Here is an 18,631-nt window from a genome sequence, read left to right on the forward strand (position 1 = left end):
CCGAAAAAATTCGGGCTTCGGGCGGCCCGCCGACCCGAAGTTCCAGCACTACATGAGATAACTTGGATTATGTCAAAATAATAAATAAATAAAATTTTTTAATAGTTAGGTTTCTTTAAAGTAAAACTTTTTTTGAAATTTATTTTCATAAAGTGAATACTCTTGCTTTATACTGGTTGAAGAGTGTTGTTGCAATTTAAACATGCTACAGAGTATAGAGTGAAATTTACTCTGTTTTGTAAATTTATTGTATCATTTTGAGGTGTTAAGATTCTTCTTTTTTTTTTTTTTTGTAACAAAAAGTTTCAAAGGAGAATCATTTCATTTTGTTGAAGAAAATACTTTGAGAATAGAGGCTTTCTTTTTCTTTTCTTTTTTTTTTCCTTCTTTAATCGACAATAACTTTAAATAGATTGAGGTCGACATTTCTCTCTTTTTTTATTGAAATTGAGATCGACATTTCAGGGGATGTGGATTTAATACGGATTCAAATGAATTGGAAAAGAAAGATATTCAAAAACATTGAACATGCATTGAAAGAAATTATCACTTAAATACAAATGTATTTAAAAAAAAAGCATAAAATAAATTAAAGGAATCATTATAACACTATAAATAGATGACATCTGTTATGTATCTCCGTAAAATAGAAGAAACAAGGCAATTAAAGTATCATAGCAACCACCCTTAATACTTATCTACTAGTTTGAAATTTAAGAAAGCAATTACATATGTTGTTGCTTTTTATTGCCTTTAACTTTCATTTTTTTGTGGTTGTTATAGACTTCTTTTCTAAATTATAAATAGAATAACTTTCTAAAATATTTTATTTGCAAAATGACTACATGATAATAAAAAATGATCATCTAAAAAAATGATCGGTCATTAGTTATAAAAATTGAAAGATCATTTAAATAATTTTATTTTGTAGGTAGTCGTTTTTCTTGTTGTTCCCTTGAACTTTTGAGGGCTAAAACATGGCAAAAGTAACATATTCTGCTTCAGATATTAATATGCTACATGCTTAGGCATGGCTTTATGGTACTATTACTTTTCACCCTTGTTCCTCTTTATTCTCCCATATAGTAAGTACCGTTTTGTTTTTTTTCAAGTAGCAGTAAAAATTGAATACAAACAAAATTGAAAGTTTCTCACAAACCAAAACCCAATGCTGATGGGTTGGCATGCATGCATCCAAAACCATTCCAAATGTTGTGAATGTACCAGAAATTCATAAATCATAGTATATTTTATAATTTTATAAATATTGCTTTTTGTAAAAAAAAAAAATTATGGAGTTTATTCTTGCCTAATTTACTTGACTGACTCTGGAGATATATATATATATATATATATATATAACAAAAGGGTTAAAATGTAACCTAACCAATAAGACATATTAATGGATGACAGCAAGCTGACTATGACAGTGGTTTTTAGTCCACAACTTTGTCCAAAGTATGGCTTCAAACCGTGTTGCGTTTAAAAATTTTAAAAAAAAAAAAAAAAAAAATCTCTTGACTTTCTTGCTTGCTAGCCCATTGTTTTTCTTAGGATTAGACAAAACTCGTTTATGAAAGATTCAATTACTGTTAATCTTGGTTTTGGAGCACTATATATTTTAGTTATTGTGTGAGACTATAGTTATTAACTTAAAGATTAATGTATATAGCTCATGATTACGACTCTTAAAATCTTGAATAAAATGGAAGTAGTTCATCACAACTTTATGTATGTCCTACAATCAATGATGTTATTAGTACCATTTGCTTCTAGTTTCTTCAAGAGATATACCAAAATCTTGTGTAACTGTTCTCAACCCATCAATATTTTGGTAATATTTGGTGCTTGTGGGTCTTAAGGAAAAAAACAAATTAAAGCATGATGTGGTCCATGAAACCCCTAATACATGGACAAAAACCATAGAGCAAGCAGGGTATGGTCTTTTGAGGTATATTGAACTTCAACTTGGAGTAGATATATGAGAACTTTCTTCTTTTTCACTCCATCCCAAAAACAAAACAAGGAAAAAAAAAGATAGAAAAGAAGAGGAAAGAGAAATATATGTATTAGTTAAGAAAGATTAACGCCTATAATCATCTTAATTAACAAAGCAATTATTAAGAGGTAGGTGAAAATGAGAAAAGTTAGTAGACTCGGCTAAGTATTAGGCTATGAATTTATCGACTTAGGAGTTTTACAATGTTCCATAAAGTGATTGCACCTTTTGACTCTCCATTTTTAATGTCGTCATAATGTTGAAAGTTTTGAGACTAATTTTGGCCTTACAAACAGGAACTAGGAAGGTGAAACAAGGTCAAGAAAGCATGCATACATCTCCTTTTTAAAGTTTTTAATTACGTCTTTATTGAGATTGAAGAATGATTAGTAGAGACTTAAGTCGGTCAGTTTAGTGTATACTTTCTTGTAAGTGATAAGATTACGTCTTTAAGTGCTTCATTACTTTTTGAGTGTATCCGTTTGATATGTTAGTGGCTACAATAAAACTATGAAAATCAAATCAGTCGTTTTGGAGTATAATTCAGTTGGCAATTCAATTGGTAATCTTCAAGTCACACTTTTCTATTGTTCCAATCAAAAGTTTCATTCTTGTTTCAAATTTTATTTATTTACAAGTGTCTTTAAGATTTAAAGAACTGGTTTTATCTTACCAATCTCAAATGTGTTGCCTTCTTTTCTTCGCACCACAACAAATTAGCCCCTTTTCTCAAGCCAGCTAAAACCAGCGCTTTTGTGGACTTTCTTCTCCTTCATCACCTTCCTTACAGTCTGAACCTTTTCCCAATCTCCATGGACAGCATAAATATTTGATAATGTTACAAAACCTCCGGGTCTCTTCAACTCCATTCTCAGAATCTCCTCAGCCATCACTTTAGCCAAATCCATTCTTCCGTGGACTTTACAGCCATTAAAGAAAGCTCCGACAATGGACTCCGTGATCCCCACTGGCATGCCCTTCACAACTTGATAAGCTTCTTCCATCTTCCCTGAACGACATAAAAGATCAACAAGACAAGCATAATGTTCTTTATTTGCCTCAACCCCATAACCCTCTTTCATGGACCTGAAAATCTCTAAACCTCTCTCTGCTAAACCACTATGGCTGCAAGCCGAAAGAACACACACAAAAGTCACTCCATTTGCCTGCATCCCTTCTTCGTGCATTCTCTCGAAAAGCTGTAATGAGGAATCAATCATACCGTGTTTTCCGTAGCACCCTATCATTGCATTCCACAAGACAACATTTTTCACACGAACTCTGTCAAACACGGTGCAAGCATTTTCAATATTGCCACATTTTGAGTACATATCAACAAGAGCGGAAGCAACAAAGGAGTTAATGTCAAGCCCCATCCTATAAATCAACCCATGAATTTGCCTCCCTGTTTGAATTGAACCAGTCAACCCACATATAGGGAGCAATCCTGTGATGGTCACTTGATTCGGTTTAGTCCCAGAAAGTAACATGTCCCGGAACATCTCCAAAGCTTCAACAACATGCTGGCTTTGAGCAAACCCCGAAATTATTGCATTCCAAGTAGCCAAATCAGGAGCATATCCTTCTTGTCTCATCATGGAGATTAGCGCAAACGCTTTGGTAGTATCTCCGCACCGGGCAAACCCCACTATCATGGCATTCCAAGTGAAATTATTCAGTTCGACTCCTTCCATCTTCATCCTCTGAAACAAGACTAGTGCTAGCTCAGCCTTGCCTGCACTGAAATAACCACAAATCATGGACGTCCAACAAGCAATATCTCTTTTAGCCATTCTATCAAACACCTTGCGTGCATGGCACATTCTTTCGCATTTACAGTACATATCTATCAAGGCATTTCCCACAGCCGCATCACTCTCAAAGCCCATTTTAGTTACCACAGCATGAACCTCTTTTCCCTTCTTCACGTCCATCAAACCAAGGCAAGCTTTAAGAGCAATCGAAAAGGTGAACTTATTGCCAAAAACTCCTGATTCTCGCATCAAAGAAATGTACCCAATTGCCTCTTCACAATCCCCATTAAACGCCAAAGCGAAAACCATCCAGTTCCAGGAGAAAACATTCGGGTTATGGATTTTATCGAAAACCGATTTTGCAGACCTAATGTCCCCACAACTTGCGTACATCCCCACAAGCTTTGAACTCAAAGACAAGATATTTGTGTCAATCCCAGAACCTAAAAGCACGCTATGAACTTGTTTTCCCGGTTTCAAGGCTTTCCCTTTCAAGCATTTGTTCAAACACAAAGCCAGATGGTTTGGAGACCAAAAGAACGGTTTTTTCATTCCTTAGTTATGTAAGTATTCTGATAATGCCCATTGGTTATTCAAAGTTCAAGCCTCATGGGGAACAGTGTTTCAGCTCTGGGTTCTAACTGTAAGAGAGTATTTTTCAAAAATTTGAGGAGGAGGGCTGATAGTGAGGCAGCCATTGAAGCGGAAAGGGTTCTGAATTTGGAAAATTTGGAGAGAGAGAGAGAGAGGTGGCCGGCAATTGACAAGGAATCAAGGATTAAGGTTTGCAGATTAGGGGAGGCAGTTTTGGGCGGGATAAAGATTAGAAGCGGGAAACGGCAATAACATAAAAAGGACAAGATATATTGTAGACGACAATAATGTCAAAACGACATAAATTCATATAAACGACAAGAACTGACTGAAACGACAATACATGCACAAAGGACGACATATTCAAAAGTATCAAAATGATGGCATCTCTCATACTAGTTACTACCATGGTCTGTAAGCGACAACAAATAAACGACAAGATCCTTACAAATGATCGTCTCAAAATGACAACGTATATAATATAGGAAAAAACGACAACATCATTAAGACGGAAAAATGATGATGTCTTTCCTAGAAAGGACAATAGCATTATATAGGACGACAACTAAAGTTTCATTCATTTTACTGATTTAAATTTAAATTTTAAATTTTGTTAAAATAAAAAGCTTTCAGAAAGAATTACATTTAATTTTTTTGTTACAATAAAAAGCTCTTACATAAAGTCACATTTTAACCCAAATTAAAAACTCGAATCAGTGAACTAAACGAGCCTTAAATATAAGGCAGACAAAAAAAAAAGATGATATCTTTCCCAGAAGGGAACCACAATAGTATAAGACGACAAAAATAGTAAAATGACAACGGAGTTTGAAGACAACCACCATCTTACTAGAAAAGAAAAATACAAGGTTGGATTACCAAATAGAATAACGGTATTTCTTATTTATCAGTTGTTAAATTTGTATTATTTTTTTAATTTAATTAGATTTTTAACCAAATTTAATATAAATTTGACGGTTGATAAGAAATAAACACTGATGTTTTTAAAAAAGAGATAACACCAGAAAAAGTTTCTAAAAAATAATTGAAGAAAACCCTTTGATGTGTAGTTTGGAACATAACTTATACGGCTATTGGACGTTAAATTTTTAAATACCATAAAAATAGACTAAACTGAATATGAAATTTGTTACCTGTCATTGGGAGTTAAAATTTTTCAAAAAGCTGATTCTTTTTTTCTTTTGTGGACATTTCTCCTTTTATGACTTCTATCCTTCAGATACCTTCGTGTAAAGGGCAAGGCAGACGAGACAATCTACCATCTATTGCTTGTCAACCAGACAAGAAAAACGTTAGAAAACAAAAAATAGTTTTTCTCATAAATCAACAAAAACGGTCATATAAAACAAAGCTTCAAAAAGGAGAGAGAGAAAAAAGTTGCACATTTTGCTCATCTTAATTTCCCTTCTCACATGCTCATACACACATCCAAGTCTTGCTTGAATTTTGATTCGAGAAGAGCATATATTATGCATTAATCTTTGATCAGCTTCTTCACTACTCCCACATCTACAATGTCCATTTTACTCCTCCAGTGTTCATTCTATTTTTCTTTTCTTCTCCTTCTATTACCACCTTATTCCACCATAGCGCAAACTTACTCTAACATAAGTTTAGGTTCATCTCTCACTGCTCAAGATGATAACAACTCTTCCTGGGCATCACCGTCCGGTGAGTTTGCTTTCGGCTTCCGATGGATCGGCAGCTCGGGATATCTACTAGCAATATGGTTCAACAAAATTCCGGAAAAAAACTGTAATATGGTCAGCCAACAGAAACAACACAGTGGAAAAAGGATCCAAAGTCGAGCTCACCAGAGACGGCCAACTTGTGCTGAGAGACACAAGTGGTCGGCCAATTTGGGCCGCAAAGTACTCTGCCTCAAACAGAGTTTTTTATGCAAGTATGCTTGATGATGGAAACTTTGTGCTTGCAGACAAAGACTCGGTTCATTTGTGGGAGAGTTTTGACGTCCCAACAGACACCTTGTTGCCCAATCAAGCACTCAAGAAAGGCAACAGCCTCGTTTCTCGTAGTTCGGAAACGAATTACTCGGAAGGAAGATTCCAGGCCATCTTACGAGATGACGGCAATTTCGTGCTCTTCCTCATGGATTTCCCTTATTGGGATACTTTTAGTACTCATTTGGGTAACGGCTCTGAAATGATATTCAAGGAGTCAGGCTCCATCTACCTCGCGAGAGGGAATGGGTGGTTGGGACCGGTCATCGAACCCGACCCAATTGAGCCGAATGAATTCTATCAAAGAGCCAGTTTGGACAGCGATGGAGTTTTCAGAAGATACCTCTACCCAAAGGCAATTAGCAATGTTTCAGTTGGGACTCGAACATGGTTTGTCGCAGCTAATTCCTCCGAACCTCAAAACATTTGTGCAAGATTCGCGTCTGTGGTTGGAAGCAATAACGTTCCATTGAGGGCTTCTCCTTATTGCGGATTCAACAGCTATTGTGTAATGAGTGACGACAAAAAACCGCAATGCAAATGCACACCAGGCTATGTGAACTCAGAATCGGACAATGAGGTACCAATAAGTGGTTGCAAACCCAGTTTTCACCCTCATGAATGCAATGAGATCAGTTCGGAAGAAGAAGCTCAGAATTTCACCTTGACGGAGGTGCTTAACATGGAGTGGCCACAGTTTGATTACTTCCTTCACAAGGAAACTGAAGAAGAATGCAAGGAAGATTGCCTGAGAGATTGCTATTGCGCCGTTGCTGTTTATCAACAAGGGATTTGTTCAAAGAAGAAACAGCCTCTCACAAATGGGTGGATAGATCCTTTACTAGTGGGGATTAAATCATTCATAAAAGTGGGGAAAGATCCTGTCAAATTAGAAGCGAATCGGAGTAAGAAAAATCATTCAGGTATGTCCCCTAATGGAGCACTAGTATTGGGTAGCTTGGCTGTATTGAACTTGATCATTTTTTCAGCGGTTCTTCTGGCTTATTTCTTGTTGATACGAAGAAAGGCATCAAGGCATCAATCAGTCACAAATATATCAAAGTCATTCCCAGAAACCGGAGAAATGAATCTGCGGAATTTCGATTACAAAGAGCTTGAAGAAGCAACAGAGGGGTTTAAAGAAGAACTTGGTAGAGGAGCTTCTTCAACTGTTTATAAAGGGTTCTTGGACCAGGGGAAAAGGCCTGTTGCTGTAAAACGCATAGACAAAATTGTAGGAGAAGGCGAGAGAGAATTCAAAACAGAAGTCAGCGCAATCAGAGGCACAAATCACAAGAATCTCGTTCGATTACTCGGGTTCTGCAACGAGGGTCAACACAAACTTCTGGTTTATGAGTTCATGAGCAATGGCTCGTTGGCTAGATTCCTTTTCGGGTCCAATTCCAAGCCGAATTGGGAGAAGAGAATGCGCATTTCAATGGGAACGGCGAAGGCTTTGCTTTACTTGCATGAAGAGTGCAACATTCAAATCATACATTGCGACATCAAGCCCCAAAACATACTTCTCGACGACAGTTTCTTGGCAAGAGTTTCCGACTTTGGTCTAGCTAAGCTTCTAAGGCTAGATCAAACTCGAACAGTAACCGGAATCAGAGGAACCAGAGGTTATGTTGCCCCCGAGTGGTTCAAGAAGAGCGCTATAACGTCAAAGGTGGATGTTTACAGCTTCGGAGTCGTTCTGCTCGAAATCGTCTGCTGTAGGAAGAATGTAGAGCTTGACTTAGAGGATGAGAACAAGATAATACTATCTGATTGGGCCTATGATAGATATAGAGAAGGAAGATTGGATTTGTTGTTGGAGAACGATGAAGATGCGAAAAAAGATGTCAAGACGGTTGAGAGGTTTGTGAAGACCGCTTTATGGTGTACTCAGGAGGATCCTTTGGCAAGGCCTTGTATGAAGAAAGTGATCCAAATGCTTGAAGGAGTCCTTGAAATTCCCCTGCCTCCTGATCCTTCTTCAGTTTAAGATTGATAAAACGTTTTTTTAGTTTTACTCAACGGTAAGTTTGTTGTCAACTATGGTACTTACAAAATCTAACTCCAAGTAATCTTGTTATCAGTTCATCTCTGTGTTGGGAATAAATTCGCTTTTGCTTAACTTATTGTCTTTAGTTTTACACTATACACAGCTAACCCCTCTTGGATATCTTCAAAATCATGTGATTTTTGTTCCTTTTTTTTTTTCCCCCCCCTCTCTGAGTAAAGAGTGGTATTTAGAACGATAAAAGCTAATAGAAACGACACTATTTTTTTTTTTTTTTTTTAAAAAAAACGTTTTCTCAACGACATCGTGACAACTTTTTTTTTTTTTTTTTGAGGTAGTCGACAAGATATGAGCCACACTATCTTTACAAACGAAATCAACATAAACGACAACTTATCATTAAAAATAATGTATAACAGGACAGAGAAACGACAATGGCGTTTTAATTCATGACCACTTGAACAACTTTTGGTAGAAACTAGAAACAACGACGTTGTCGCGACATAATATCATAAAAACGATGGCGTCTAATAAGAACGACAATGTGTGTGTGTGTGTACATGTTTTTGTTGAGAACGAACGGTAATATTTTTAAAACCATAATATTCACACAAACTATTAAGTTTTAAAGTATGACAATAACGGACTCTGTTAATACTATTCAGAGACCGATTTCGAGAGCCCTGGAAGCTTCTGTCATAGATGATATTCGTGAAGCTTTTTCTCAGGCTATTAGTAGTTCTTTTCGCTAAATTTCTTGGCAAGGAAATTCGGTAGCCCATTGTTTGACCAATTTTGTATGTACATGTAAAAATTTGTTGGCATTAGTTGTAAAAATTTAGAAAAAAAATTTATTTTTAGCAACTGACATTTATAGAGAAGATTAGAGGTGATTTTAATTGCTTGATTGTTCCGAATATGGAATGATTTTGTTGATAGAAATCAGATTTTAGAAAGAAATTTTAGAGAAAATTTGGGAGATTTGATGCATCATGGTGATAGTAATATGAGAGAGTTATTTGAAAAAAGAATATTAAACTTTGATTGTTTTAATGGATTAATTGTATTTTGGGTAGGTGGAGAATTTAATTAGAGGCTTACCTTGCATGAGGTGGTAGAAATGAAAAGAAGAGTACGTGATAGAGCTTGTCACGTGGAGTATTAGTTGGAGATTATCTCATGGAGTATAAGGATACGGACTTGAATATAGGAACAAGGTGTTGCAAGGTATTTTAATTAGTGGCAGATTTGACTTGGTCAAAGAATATCCAAATAAAGCTTGTTGTAATGGAAGATACGGCATTTAAGATTTGAGACTCAAAGTGGTGCATATTTGAAGATCACGATATGAATTTGAGTCTAATTCGTATTTGCAGGAGGTAATTATGGAGTTGGTTTATAACGTGAAAATGCATTCTAATTATTGTGATATAAATTGCATGTGTGTGTACATGAAGTTTTGGAGCCTTGAAAGTGAGAATATTAGGCCTTTATATTTTTGAGGTTTTAAAACAATTTAAGGTTGCCCATATGAGGTGTGCTGAATGTATGAGTTTTTGGTGAGAAACAATATGCAGAAAAAGTTTGTGAAAAAGGGTGTTTGAGTGAAAAAGCAAAGAGTTTGTTCTTCGGGATAAGAACGTGGCCTTTCAGAAGAAGGTTATTCAAAGACGAGTGGTGCTCGATGTAGAAGATTATATACAACGGCAATACTATTAAGGAGGGAGTCTTTGAATGTGTAAGACCGTCTTGGTGTTTGTAATCCTTTGATCTTAGTAGATTGTTCATTGAATGGATGTGACCCCGCAGATATATGTGTGCACACCGAACTGCGATACTAATTCCTGTGGTTCTTTATGATTCTGCACCATTATTTCTTGATTGGTTTCTTTGACGTTTCTGCACATAATCGTTACAATTAATTACCAATGTTACAGAAAGTGTTATAATACTCTTTGTAACACCTGCGTAAAAAACAGGCCCAATGTTAAGAACCCGATAATTTGAGCTTCATTAACAACTCTAAAAAATGGAAAATTACAAGATAGATGAGCGGTTTCGAGGACCTCCGACCTCTAAAATAGTGCACAGCACTAGACACTTTCTAAAAACTCATCTTCCCCTCTCCCTAGCAACTAAACCCCTTATTTATACTACTATTAAGACTAATAGAAAAGACTTCAAAATATTAGGTTCCTAACATTACTCTCGCCCCAAAGAAACACCTTGTCCTCAAGGTGTTAAGTAATCACAACCGTGTGACCCCACTTCCTTCCAATCTTGATAAGGTTGGATCTTGGAATGTCGACCGGAATGATTCGTACAAAACTACTATTATTAAGACTATTGAAAAAGACTTCTAAATATTAGCAACTAAACCCCCTATTTATACTACTATTAAGACTATTGAAAAAGACTTCTAAATATTAGGTTCCCAACATTACCCCCACCCTAAAGAAACACCGTGTCCTCAAGGTGTTAAGTAATCACAGCCGTGTGACTCCACTTCCTTCCAATCTTGATGAGGTTGGATCTTGGAATGTCGACCAGAATGATTCGTACAGAACTTGCTTCAAATGTTCTTGTTAACTTTATCTTTTCAACTTCACACTTTTGTTTGGAGCTAAAATTGAGAACCACTTTAAAGGCAGTGAAACCATGAAGCTCAGCCTCAAAATCATCCTTGTCGCAATGGAAGATCTTGTTGGTCAGCTCAAACAATTCATTTATAACAAAAACCTTCCTCCCACAAGCGTTATCTTGCTACAGTGCATGTTCCACCTCACCAGAGAAAGCTACCTTGTTGTTTGTCAGAACATCAACAATGGAGGGCAGCTGGAAGTGTACACTCTCCATTCTTATGTCAACAACCCCATAATTGTTGCAAACATAATCAAATTCATCTTTTATAATACAAGAATGGACTCCACTGTTAATTTCTTTCACTGGTGCAACAAACTCCGGTTCTATAGTAACATCCTTCAAAAATTTTGATGTCATTGACATCTTGTTTCCCATATCTTAAAGCCCCTAATTACTAGCATCAGATTGAAAACCAACTTCATTTTCAATGCATTAGTCCACCTTGCCATCAAAATTCTTCCTAGTCAAGACTCCTTGAACATCCATTTGATTTGAAATATATGTTGTTTGAGCTGGAAGCAACCTACTTGAACTACCTACCACTTGCTCTTTATCGACTTCCAATTTTGTAATGATAACTCTCTCTAAAATTGAATTTAAAATCTCTTTCCCAGGTTTGGCAAGTACCTTGAATTGTCATCTATAGTCAGCCATGGTATCCTCTTAACGTTTCACCAAGAAACTCTCATGTAAGGCCTCATCGGATGACAGTCTGAAATGCTTAAGCAAATGAGTCTTCAATTCATTCCAACTGTAGAACGGGCCACGAGCATCCTGTCATTGATACCAAGCCAAAGCATCACCATTTATAGCCATTTCAGCAGCTTGGATTTTCTCGTTATTCGTCATTCTATAAAACAAAAAGTATCGTTCAACTCTAAGGACCCACCCATCAGGGTCTTCTCCGGCGAACAATGGCATATCCATTCGCTGAAATCATTGATCCATTCGACCCTCCCATAGCGTGTCATGCCACATTCCCCACTCCCTACTCGAAACCCTAAGATTGGTTCTGACTCCAAATCAAGAAGACCCAACTCGCTCTCTCAAATCAAATTGTAAAACCCAATCTCCCTCACCCAAATCAGATCGCCCAGACTTAACCCAGTCATGCCAAAACTTAAAGATCCAGTGCATAGTCCATATATGGTTGTAATTGGCTCTAATATTGCTGTAAGTTCGAGGCCCAACCCAAACATCATTAGAATCAGTCTCAATCACATCATAATCATAAAACCCAGACCTAGGATGCTGAAATTTCATGACCAAACCCTAATTTCCTCAGAATCCTCCCAAATCAGGCCGAACTCGCATGACCTAGTCTGAATTCGGCTGGAATTAGCCTTAGATGAACTAGAATCGTGAGGCCCAGAACAAACCGAGCCTGAATCAGCCCCAACTATGACCAAATCAGGGCTAGATTCCTTGTTCCGACTTCTGAAGGTACCCATGTCGTCCCAGCCCCGGAGCAAGCCTCTCCTCCTCTAACTCTAACTCCCACTTCGGTTCCCGTTGCCGACCAAGCTCCGCCGCCCTCTCTCGATGGTCGCGGCCTCTTCTGTCCTCCTCCCGTCGTCAAACAAGCACTCACACTGCAGATCTGGACCACCCAGCCCCAGATCACGACGGAACTCACACTCCTCCATGAGACCCACATCTCTCTGGCTTCAAAACTCGCTCTAGCGGCCTCGATCTTCACGAATCGGCGCTTCCTTATGAAGATCCGCCCAATGGCACCTCCACTCCACTTGGGTTGTCGCGATATAGGCTCTCCTCACCCCGAGGTGCGTGATCTCGCCTCTCCTCATCCCATCGTTCGCTGTTGTAACCCAAATCGGCCACCCCGGGCATTGGCCGTGCCGTCAACGGTGCCTCCATCCTCCGCAACGCCGCCTACACGTCTTCCATCTAAGCCCGAACCTCTCCCAGCTCACCACGCAGCCCAGCCACTTCTTCACGAATCTACAGAAGATTCTCAGTCACCACCGCGTGGACCGCTTCCTGGACCACCGCCAGTCCTTTTTCCACCGTGGTCACCCTCTCCGGATCCTCTGGTTTAGGTGCCATGGATCGGAGCTCTGATATCATTGTTAGGAACCCGATAATCTGAGCTTCATTAACAACTCTAAAAAATGGAAAATTACTAGATAAATTGGTGGTTTTGAGGATCCCGACCTTTAAGATAGTGCACATCACTAGATACTTTCTAAAAGTTTCATCCTGTAGTAACCAAGAAAAATTCCATAATTTTAATAATATAATTCATGTATTCAAGTCAAGGATTTTCCTGGAAAATCATTATACTATGTACATTTTGTGATTGAAGGATTTATGGAATTAACATCTGCATTCCTATATTCTGTAGCAGATTTCACGTTAAGTTCATGTTTTTCCGATCAAGCAAATTCGATCGATAAATTCTCACCGTGCTTTAAAACGGACGAATTTCCAGTACAGATACAGTTTGAGAATCTTAATTTTAAGAATCTCCCAGCACAGTACAAACTAGCATCCAGTACCTGTATACAGGAGAAAATAGCTGTCAGTATAATTTTAGACAGTTTTAATAAGTAACTTAAGGGAATGGACAAAAGTACAAGGGGTAGGTTAGTGTGTGTGATTTGATGTGATAGTAATGATTGAAAGTAAATCATGACATTTCTTCCTTCACTTTTCTCTTCACTTGGCCGGCCATCTTCAAGGATTTATAGCCAAAAATTTTGGTTAAATGTTGAGTGTGCTAGAGGATTGATGTGATAGTAATGATTGAAAGTAAATCATGACATTTCTTCCTTCACTTTTCTCTTCACTTGGCCGGCCATCTTCAAGGGGTTTAAGCAAAATTTTTGTTAGTTAAGTAGACTAAAGGAGGTAATAACCTAGAGGTCTATAAATAGAACCAATGTGATCTAAGCCTAACTTTTGCTTTATCTCACTTCCTTCTCCATATCCAAAATCGGTTCTCCAAAGCTCCAACCCTCAAGTTTTCTAAACTTTTCCCTCACCAAAACCAAGCCATCCCTTACCTCACACACACTCAAAAGTTCCCATAAATCTCACCACAAATCCTAGTTTAAGTTGAAGGAGAAAAGGAGGAGTCCGAAAATGAGGATCCTAGAGCGAGATTTTTCAATGTTTCAAAACTTGAACTTATAGCCCTGGATGTTTTGAACATTTTCGGTTACTATGACAAAACCTAATTTTAAATCTAAAACTAAGTTTGAAATCATTTTACAAAAACGGACAAGCTGTCCAGCACAGTTTCAAAAAAAAACTGGCAGCCACTGGTTCAGCCAAACGGGATCCTTAGAGGCTCAATCTCGATTTTTCACAAAAGTAACAATTTTAGATTTCGACGAGAGGAAGAAATTTCATGAAGAAAGTATTTTCAAAATCTGATCCTAAGAGGTACTAAAATACAGATTCCCGAAACGGCACAGTTTTTGACTAAAAACAGTTTCAAGAAAAACAGCAGCTACGGTTTTCAGCCAAACGAGGCCTTTAGAGGCCGAATTTCAACTTTTACCAAAAACAAAAATTTTAGATCTCGATGAAACGAGGAACTTTCGCGAAGAACAAATTTTAAAATCCGACTCTAAGATACAGTAAAACACAGATTTCAAAAACTGCACAGTTTTTAACAAGACAAAACTGAAATAGTGTCGGTTTCAACAAAAAGTTATAAAAGAACCCGAGATAGAATTCTAACAAAATACAATGACATTAAATCTTATTTTAATGAAAGTATTCATAAAGGAAGTTTACAAGAAAAAATGAAAAACAGTTTCAAGAAAAACAGCAGCTACGGTTTTCAGCCAAACGAGGCCTTTAGAGGCCGAATTTCAACTTTTACCAAAAACAAAAATTTTAGATCTCGATGAAACGAGGAACTTTCGCGAAGAACAAATTTTAAAATCCGACTCTAAGATACAGTAAAACACAGATTTCAAAAACTGCACAGTTTTTAACAAGACAAAACTGAAATAGTGTCGGTTTCAACAAAAAGTTATAAAAGAACCCGAGATAGAATTCTAACAAAATACAATGACATTAAATCTTATTTTAATGAAAGTATTCATAAAGGAAGTTTACAAGAAAAAATGCTTTCTTTAAAGAACATAGTGGTTTACCGAGCGAATTATCCCGACGGGCACCTACGAGCCCAATACGATAGGTCCGTAAAATTTTGAATATTTAATGTGGGTCCAACGCCCATATTAGTTTAAGAGACTCCGTTGGAGTATAAATTTCAGCGGCGTAAAAGTTAGAATACCATGTATAAGTTCTAGGTCGAATTGGGCCTTAATATCATACCAAGGGAAATTTAGGAAAATAAGATTTTGAGGATTTAATAAATTAATCTTTATTATCCTTTAGTAAAGGAAAGGAATATATGCTTTATGAAAATGGTTATATTTTTCTTCATAAGTTGCTAAAATAGAATAGCAAATAACAGTTAATCTCACACCCTTAATGGATGTTCATTTTCAGAAGAAAGTAAGAGACTAGGCTGATAGGTGAAAAGGGGATTCCAGCTTTGAAAATCAAGTAAGTAGGAGTCTCGCCTACAGTATAAATAGATTTTAAAGTAAACAGTACACATGAACTATATATGTTTGAGTACATTTAATGTTATGAATGCTATGCTATGTTATACTACATACACTTAAGCAGTACACTTGAATTATATGTGTTCGAGAACATGATATAGTATGTTATGCTAGGTCATATTGCATACACCTTAATAAGCCAAGAGGAACTTATAAGAGTAATCTCAGTTGAGTGCCGTACCAGCCTCCACAAGGGAGGTAACTCAAGCTCCACAAGGGAGAAAAATAATAATAATAATGTCATCCGACTCAAGGGAGGCATTCAAGTTATAATTACGGTGTCATGGGGGACCTTGCAAACCCTCGCGTCCCAATGATTGCGCGCAAGTGGTACGAACACTTGGGCCCAAAAGAAAGATAAGATAAGATAATAAGATTCTGATAAGACATCATAATTAATCATAATTAGCTCATGCATATTTATTCATGTGAACTTACAGTTATTTTGCGGGAGATAGTTCCTACTTGCTGAGCGAAAGCTCATTATAGAATGTTTATACTGTAGGTAAGCAACCGACATATAATGTCTGATGGACTGCCGGCGAGTGGACGAACGATGTGGGGCTCGGGATATGGATACCACTCGCAAATATTTCCGCAATCAGCTTTATGTTACAAATAGTTTTGTTAATTATGATTATGAAACAGATATGTTAAGGTTTGAATATTTTAATTAAGAAAGCAATTTCGTATTTTATGTTTATTATAAGACCTTTAAAAAAAATGTTCCGTAAATTTTAAAAAATTTCAATAAATACAAATTAAAAAGTTAGTTACAGTGACGGCCTCAAAAAAGGGTCGCTACACATCCTCCCCTCTCCCTAGCAACTAAACCCCTTATTTATACTACTATTAAGACTTGAAAAAGACTTCTAAAGGTTCCTAACACCTTACAGTCTGAAAAGGAAGCTTGCAAGAAAGCCATTGCTCATGAACTCATACAGGAGAAGTCGGTGTTGCCCCTCGTTGCAGAATCCAATCAGCTATACTCAGTTCTTATGATTTGTGCGTCCGATTGCGCTTACTTCTGCTTTGAATTCCTGCTCGCCTTCTCTCACCATGCTGTCCAACTAATTAATGGCGACCCAAATTCCACCAATAGATGTCAAAACCCCTTTGAAAACAGTACCAAAAGCACCACTTCCTAGCTGCTCACTGAATCCATTGGTAGCTTTTTCTAGCTCTTCATACGTGAAACTTCGCAACATCCTCTTCGAGACTTGGAGATTCGGTAACTATACCAACCTCGCCTTCCCTTTGAAGCGAAAAAGAACTAGACATGCTGCTAGCAGAAGAAGGATGTTGAGAAAAACAGAGCCACTTAAAAGCACTGATCCAATCAGTACTAGTCTTGAATTCTCTTTCTTTTTCGAATCTGTATTACTACCACCACCCCCATGTTTTGTAATGGAATTCTGTTTTCCTATTTTGATCATAGCTTTCCCTCCGACGCTGGGGTCCGTCCTTCCATTTGTGAGAGGGACTTTCATCTTCCAACACTCGCCATTTCTGAAAACAGTAACAGCGCAGAAACAGTCAGCAAGGCAAGCCGATCTGCACCAATTCTCTGTCACGCTTTCAAAGTGTTCGTACTCAGATTGAGGCCAGTCCATGCTTTCCATGCTATAGAAATAGAAAAGACCATCAGTTTCGCGAGAGCGATTTTTATCACAGCTTTGAGCATCGAAGCTTCTTTTGCACCCCTTTTTCTCGTCGTTTGGATTGATGAACGTGTAACCATTCGGGCAACAACACTTTGGCCTTTGGTCATCTCCTAGGCTGCAATAGCTGTTGAACCTGCGGGCACCAGGTCCATCTTCGTCCAAAATTCTCTTGCAGATGTTTGAAGGCATGAACTTCGCCTTATTCCACTCCCATGAGCTTTGATTGCTGTTCTTCTTCAGGTACACATTATGCCTGAAAACGCCATCATGTTCGAAAACCGCCCTTTATAATACTTCTTGCCGTGAACTAGCATTTGAAGGTAATAATGGCATATCAATAATGGTACCATTCCCCGTCTCTAGGTAGACAGAGCCTGACCGGTTAAAGCTCACCCGAAATCTGCTGTCATCGTCTGTACGGTTGCTCTTCCAATAAACGTAGTTATTGGTATCTAGTGGGAATTTTATTGTGTAGAAAGCTACAACTCCTTTCGTTTGCAGCATTAGATGGAATTTCCCGCTCGAATAATTTGTTTTCGAGTAACAAGCAACGAGTTTCCTTCCTGGTAGTAAAGTTTGTGTGGGCAACAATGTGTCTGTTGGCTCATTAAAACTCTCCCACAAATTGATGGAGTCTTTATTCACCAGCATGAAATTCCCCGTGTCGAGTACCGCCGCATAGGCAACTTCAGTGCCTGCAATATCAGCTTTCCATATTTGGTTTCCTTTCTGATCATTGAGGAAGAGGCCAGATATGGTGAGTTCAACTTTGGATCCTTCCTGAACCAGATTGTTTCCATTGGCTGACCAAACAATAGTCCTCTCAGGTATTTTGCTGAACCAGATAGCTAGCAGGAATCCATTTCTTTCGATTCTCTGGAAACCGAAAGCGAATTCCCGGATGGCAATCCTCACGACAAACTGTTGTTCTTCTGTTCAGTTAGTGATGAGCCTAAAGAAACGTTTCTTTGAGTTTGGGCAGTGGTCGAACATAACAGCATCAGATAACTCCATTACCTTCTCCATGCCCCCTTTTTGTTTGTTTCGCAAAAGATTATCTTGATTTAGTTCCACAAAGTTTGCATCAGAGAGAGTAGGCAAATACCATTAAGAAACAAATCTAATTGACTGTTAATACTTATTTCTTATCTTTATCTTTTATGTTTTGTCTTTCCCATTAATGTTATATCTTATTTGTTTACTGTATCCTACTTCAGATCAACAACAAGAACAACAGATAGTTTAATATCTTTTATTCAAAGAGAATACATAACCATGCATAGAGTTTCAGTATGCAGTTTTTTTTTTTAAAGTACATATGTCTGATCGCACTATTTCTCACACGTTTGGTTGGAGGATTCAAATCATGTGATTCGA

General features: G+C 37.6%; 1 protein-coding gene and 2 pseudogenes across 1 annotated transcript; 1 reads left to right on the top strand and 2 right to left on the bottom strand.

Annotated features, from left to right (window-relative positions):
• Positions 1-2,644: 2,644 nt before the first annotated feature.
• On the bottom strand, positions 2,645-4,335 carry LOC21401358 (pentatricopeptide repeat-containing protein At5g59600). Its single transcript, XM_010089060.2, has one exon. It carries the CDS (start codon positions 4,303-4,305, stop codon positions 2,716-2,718), a length of 1,590 nt encoding a protein of 529 aa, XP_010087362.1. The 5' UTR covers positions 4,306-4,335; the 3' UTR covers positions 2,645-2,715.
• A 1,547-nt stretch (positions 4,336-5,882) lies between these two features.
• On the top strand, positions 5,883-8,319 carry LOC21401360 (annotated as a pseudogene).
• An 8,161-nt stretch (positions 8,320-16,480) lies between these two features.
• LOC21401361 lies at positions 16,481-18,280 on the bottom strand (annotated as a pseudogene).
• Between the last annotated feature and the right edge of the window lie 351 nt (positions 18,281-18,631).

This window comes from Morus notabilis, unplaced genomic scaffold (assembly GCF_000414095.1).
Source record: "Morus notabilis unplaced genomic scaffold, ASM41409v2 Scaffold89, whole genome shotgun sequence".
Lineage (NCBI taxonomy): Eukaryota > Viridiplantae > Streptophyta > Magnoliopsida > Rosales > Moraceae > Morus > Morus notabilis.

Excerpts from the sequence above, each read along its gene's own strand:
- LOC21401358 (XM_010089060.2), bottom strand. The coding sequence starts at position 4,305 with ATGAAAAAACCGTTCTTTTGGTCTCCAAACCATCTGGCTTTGTGTTTG.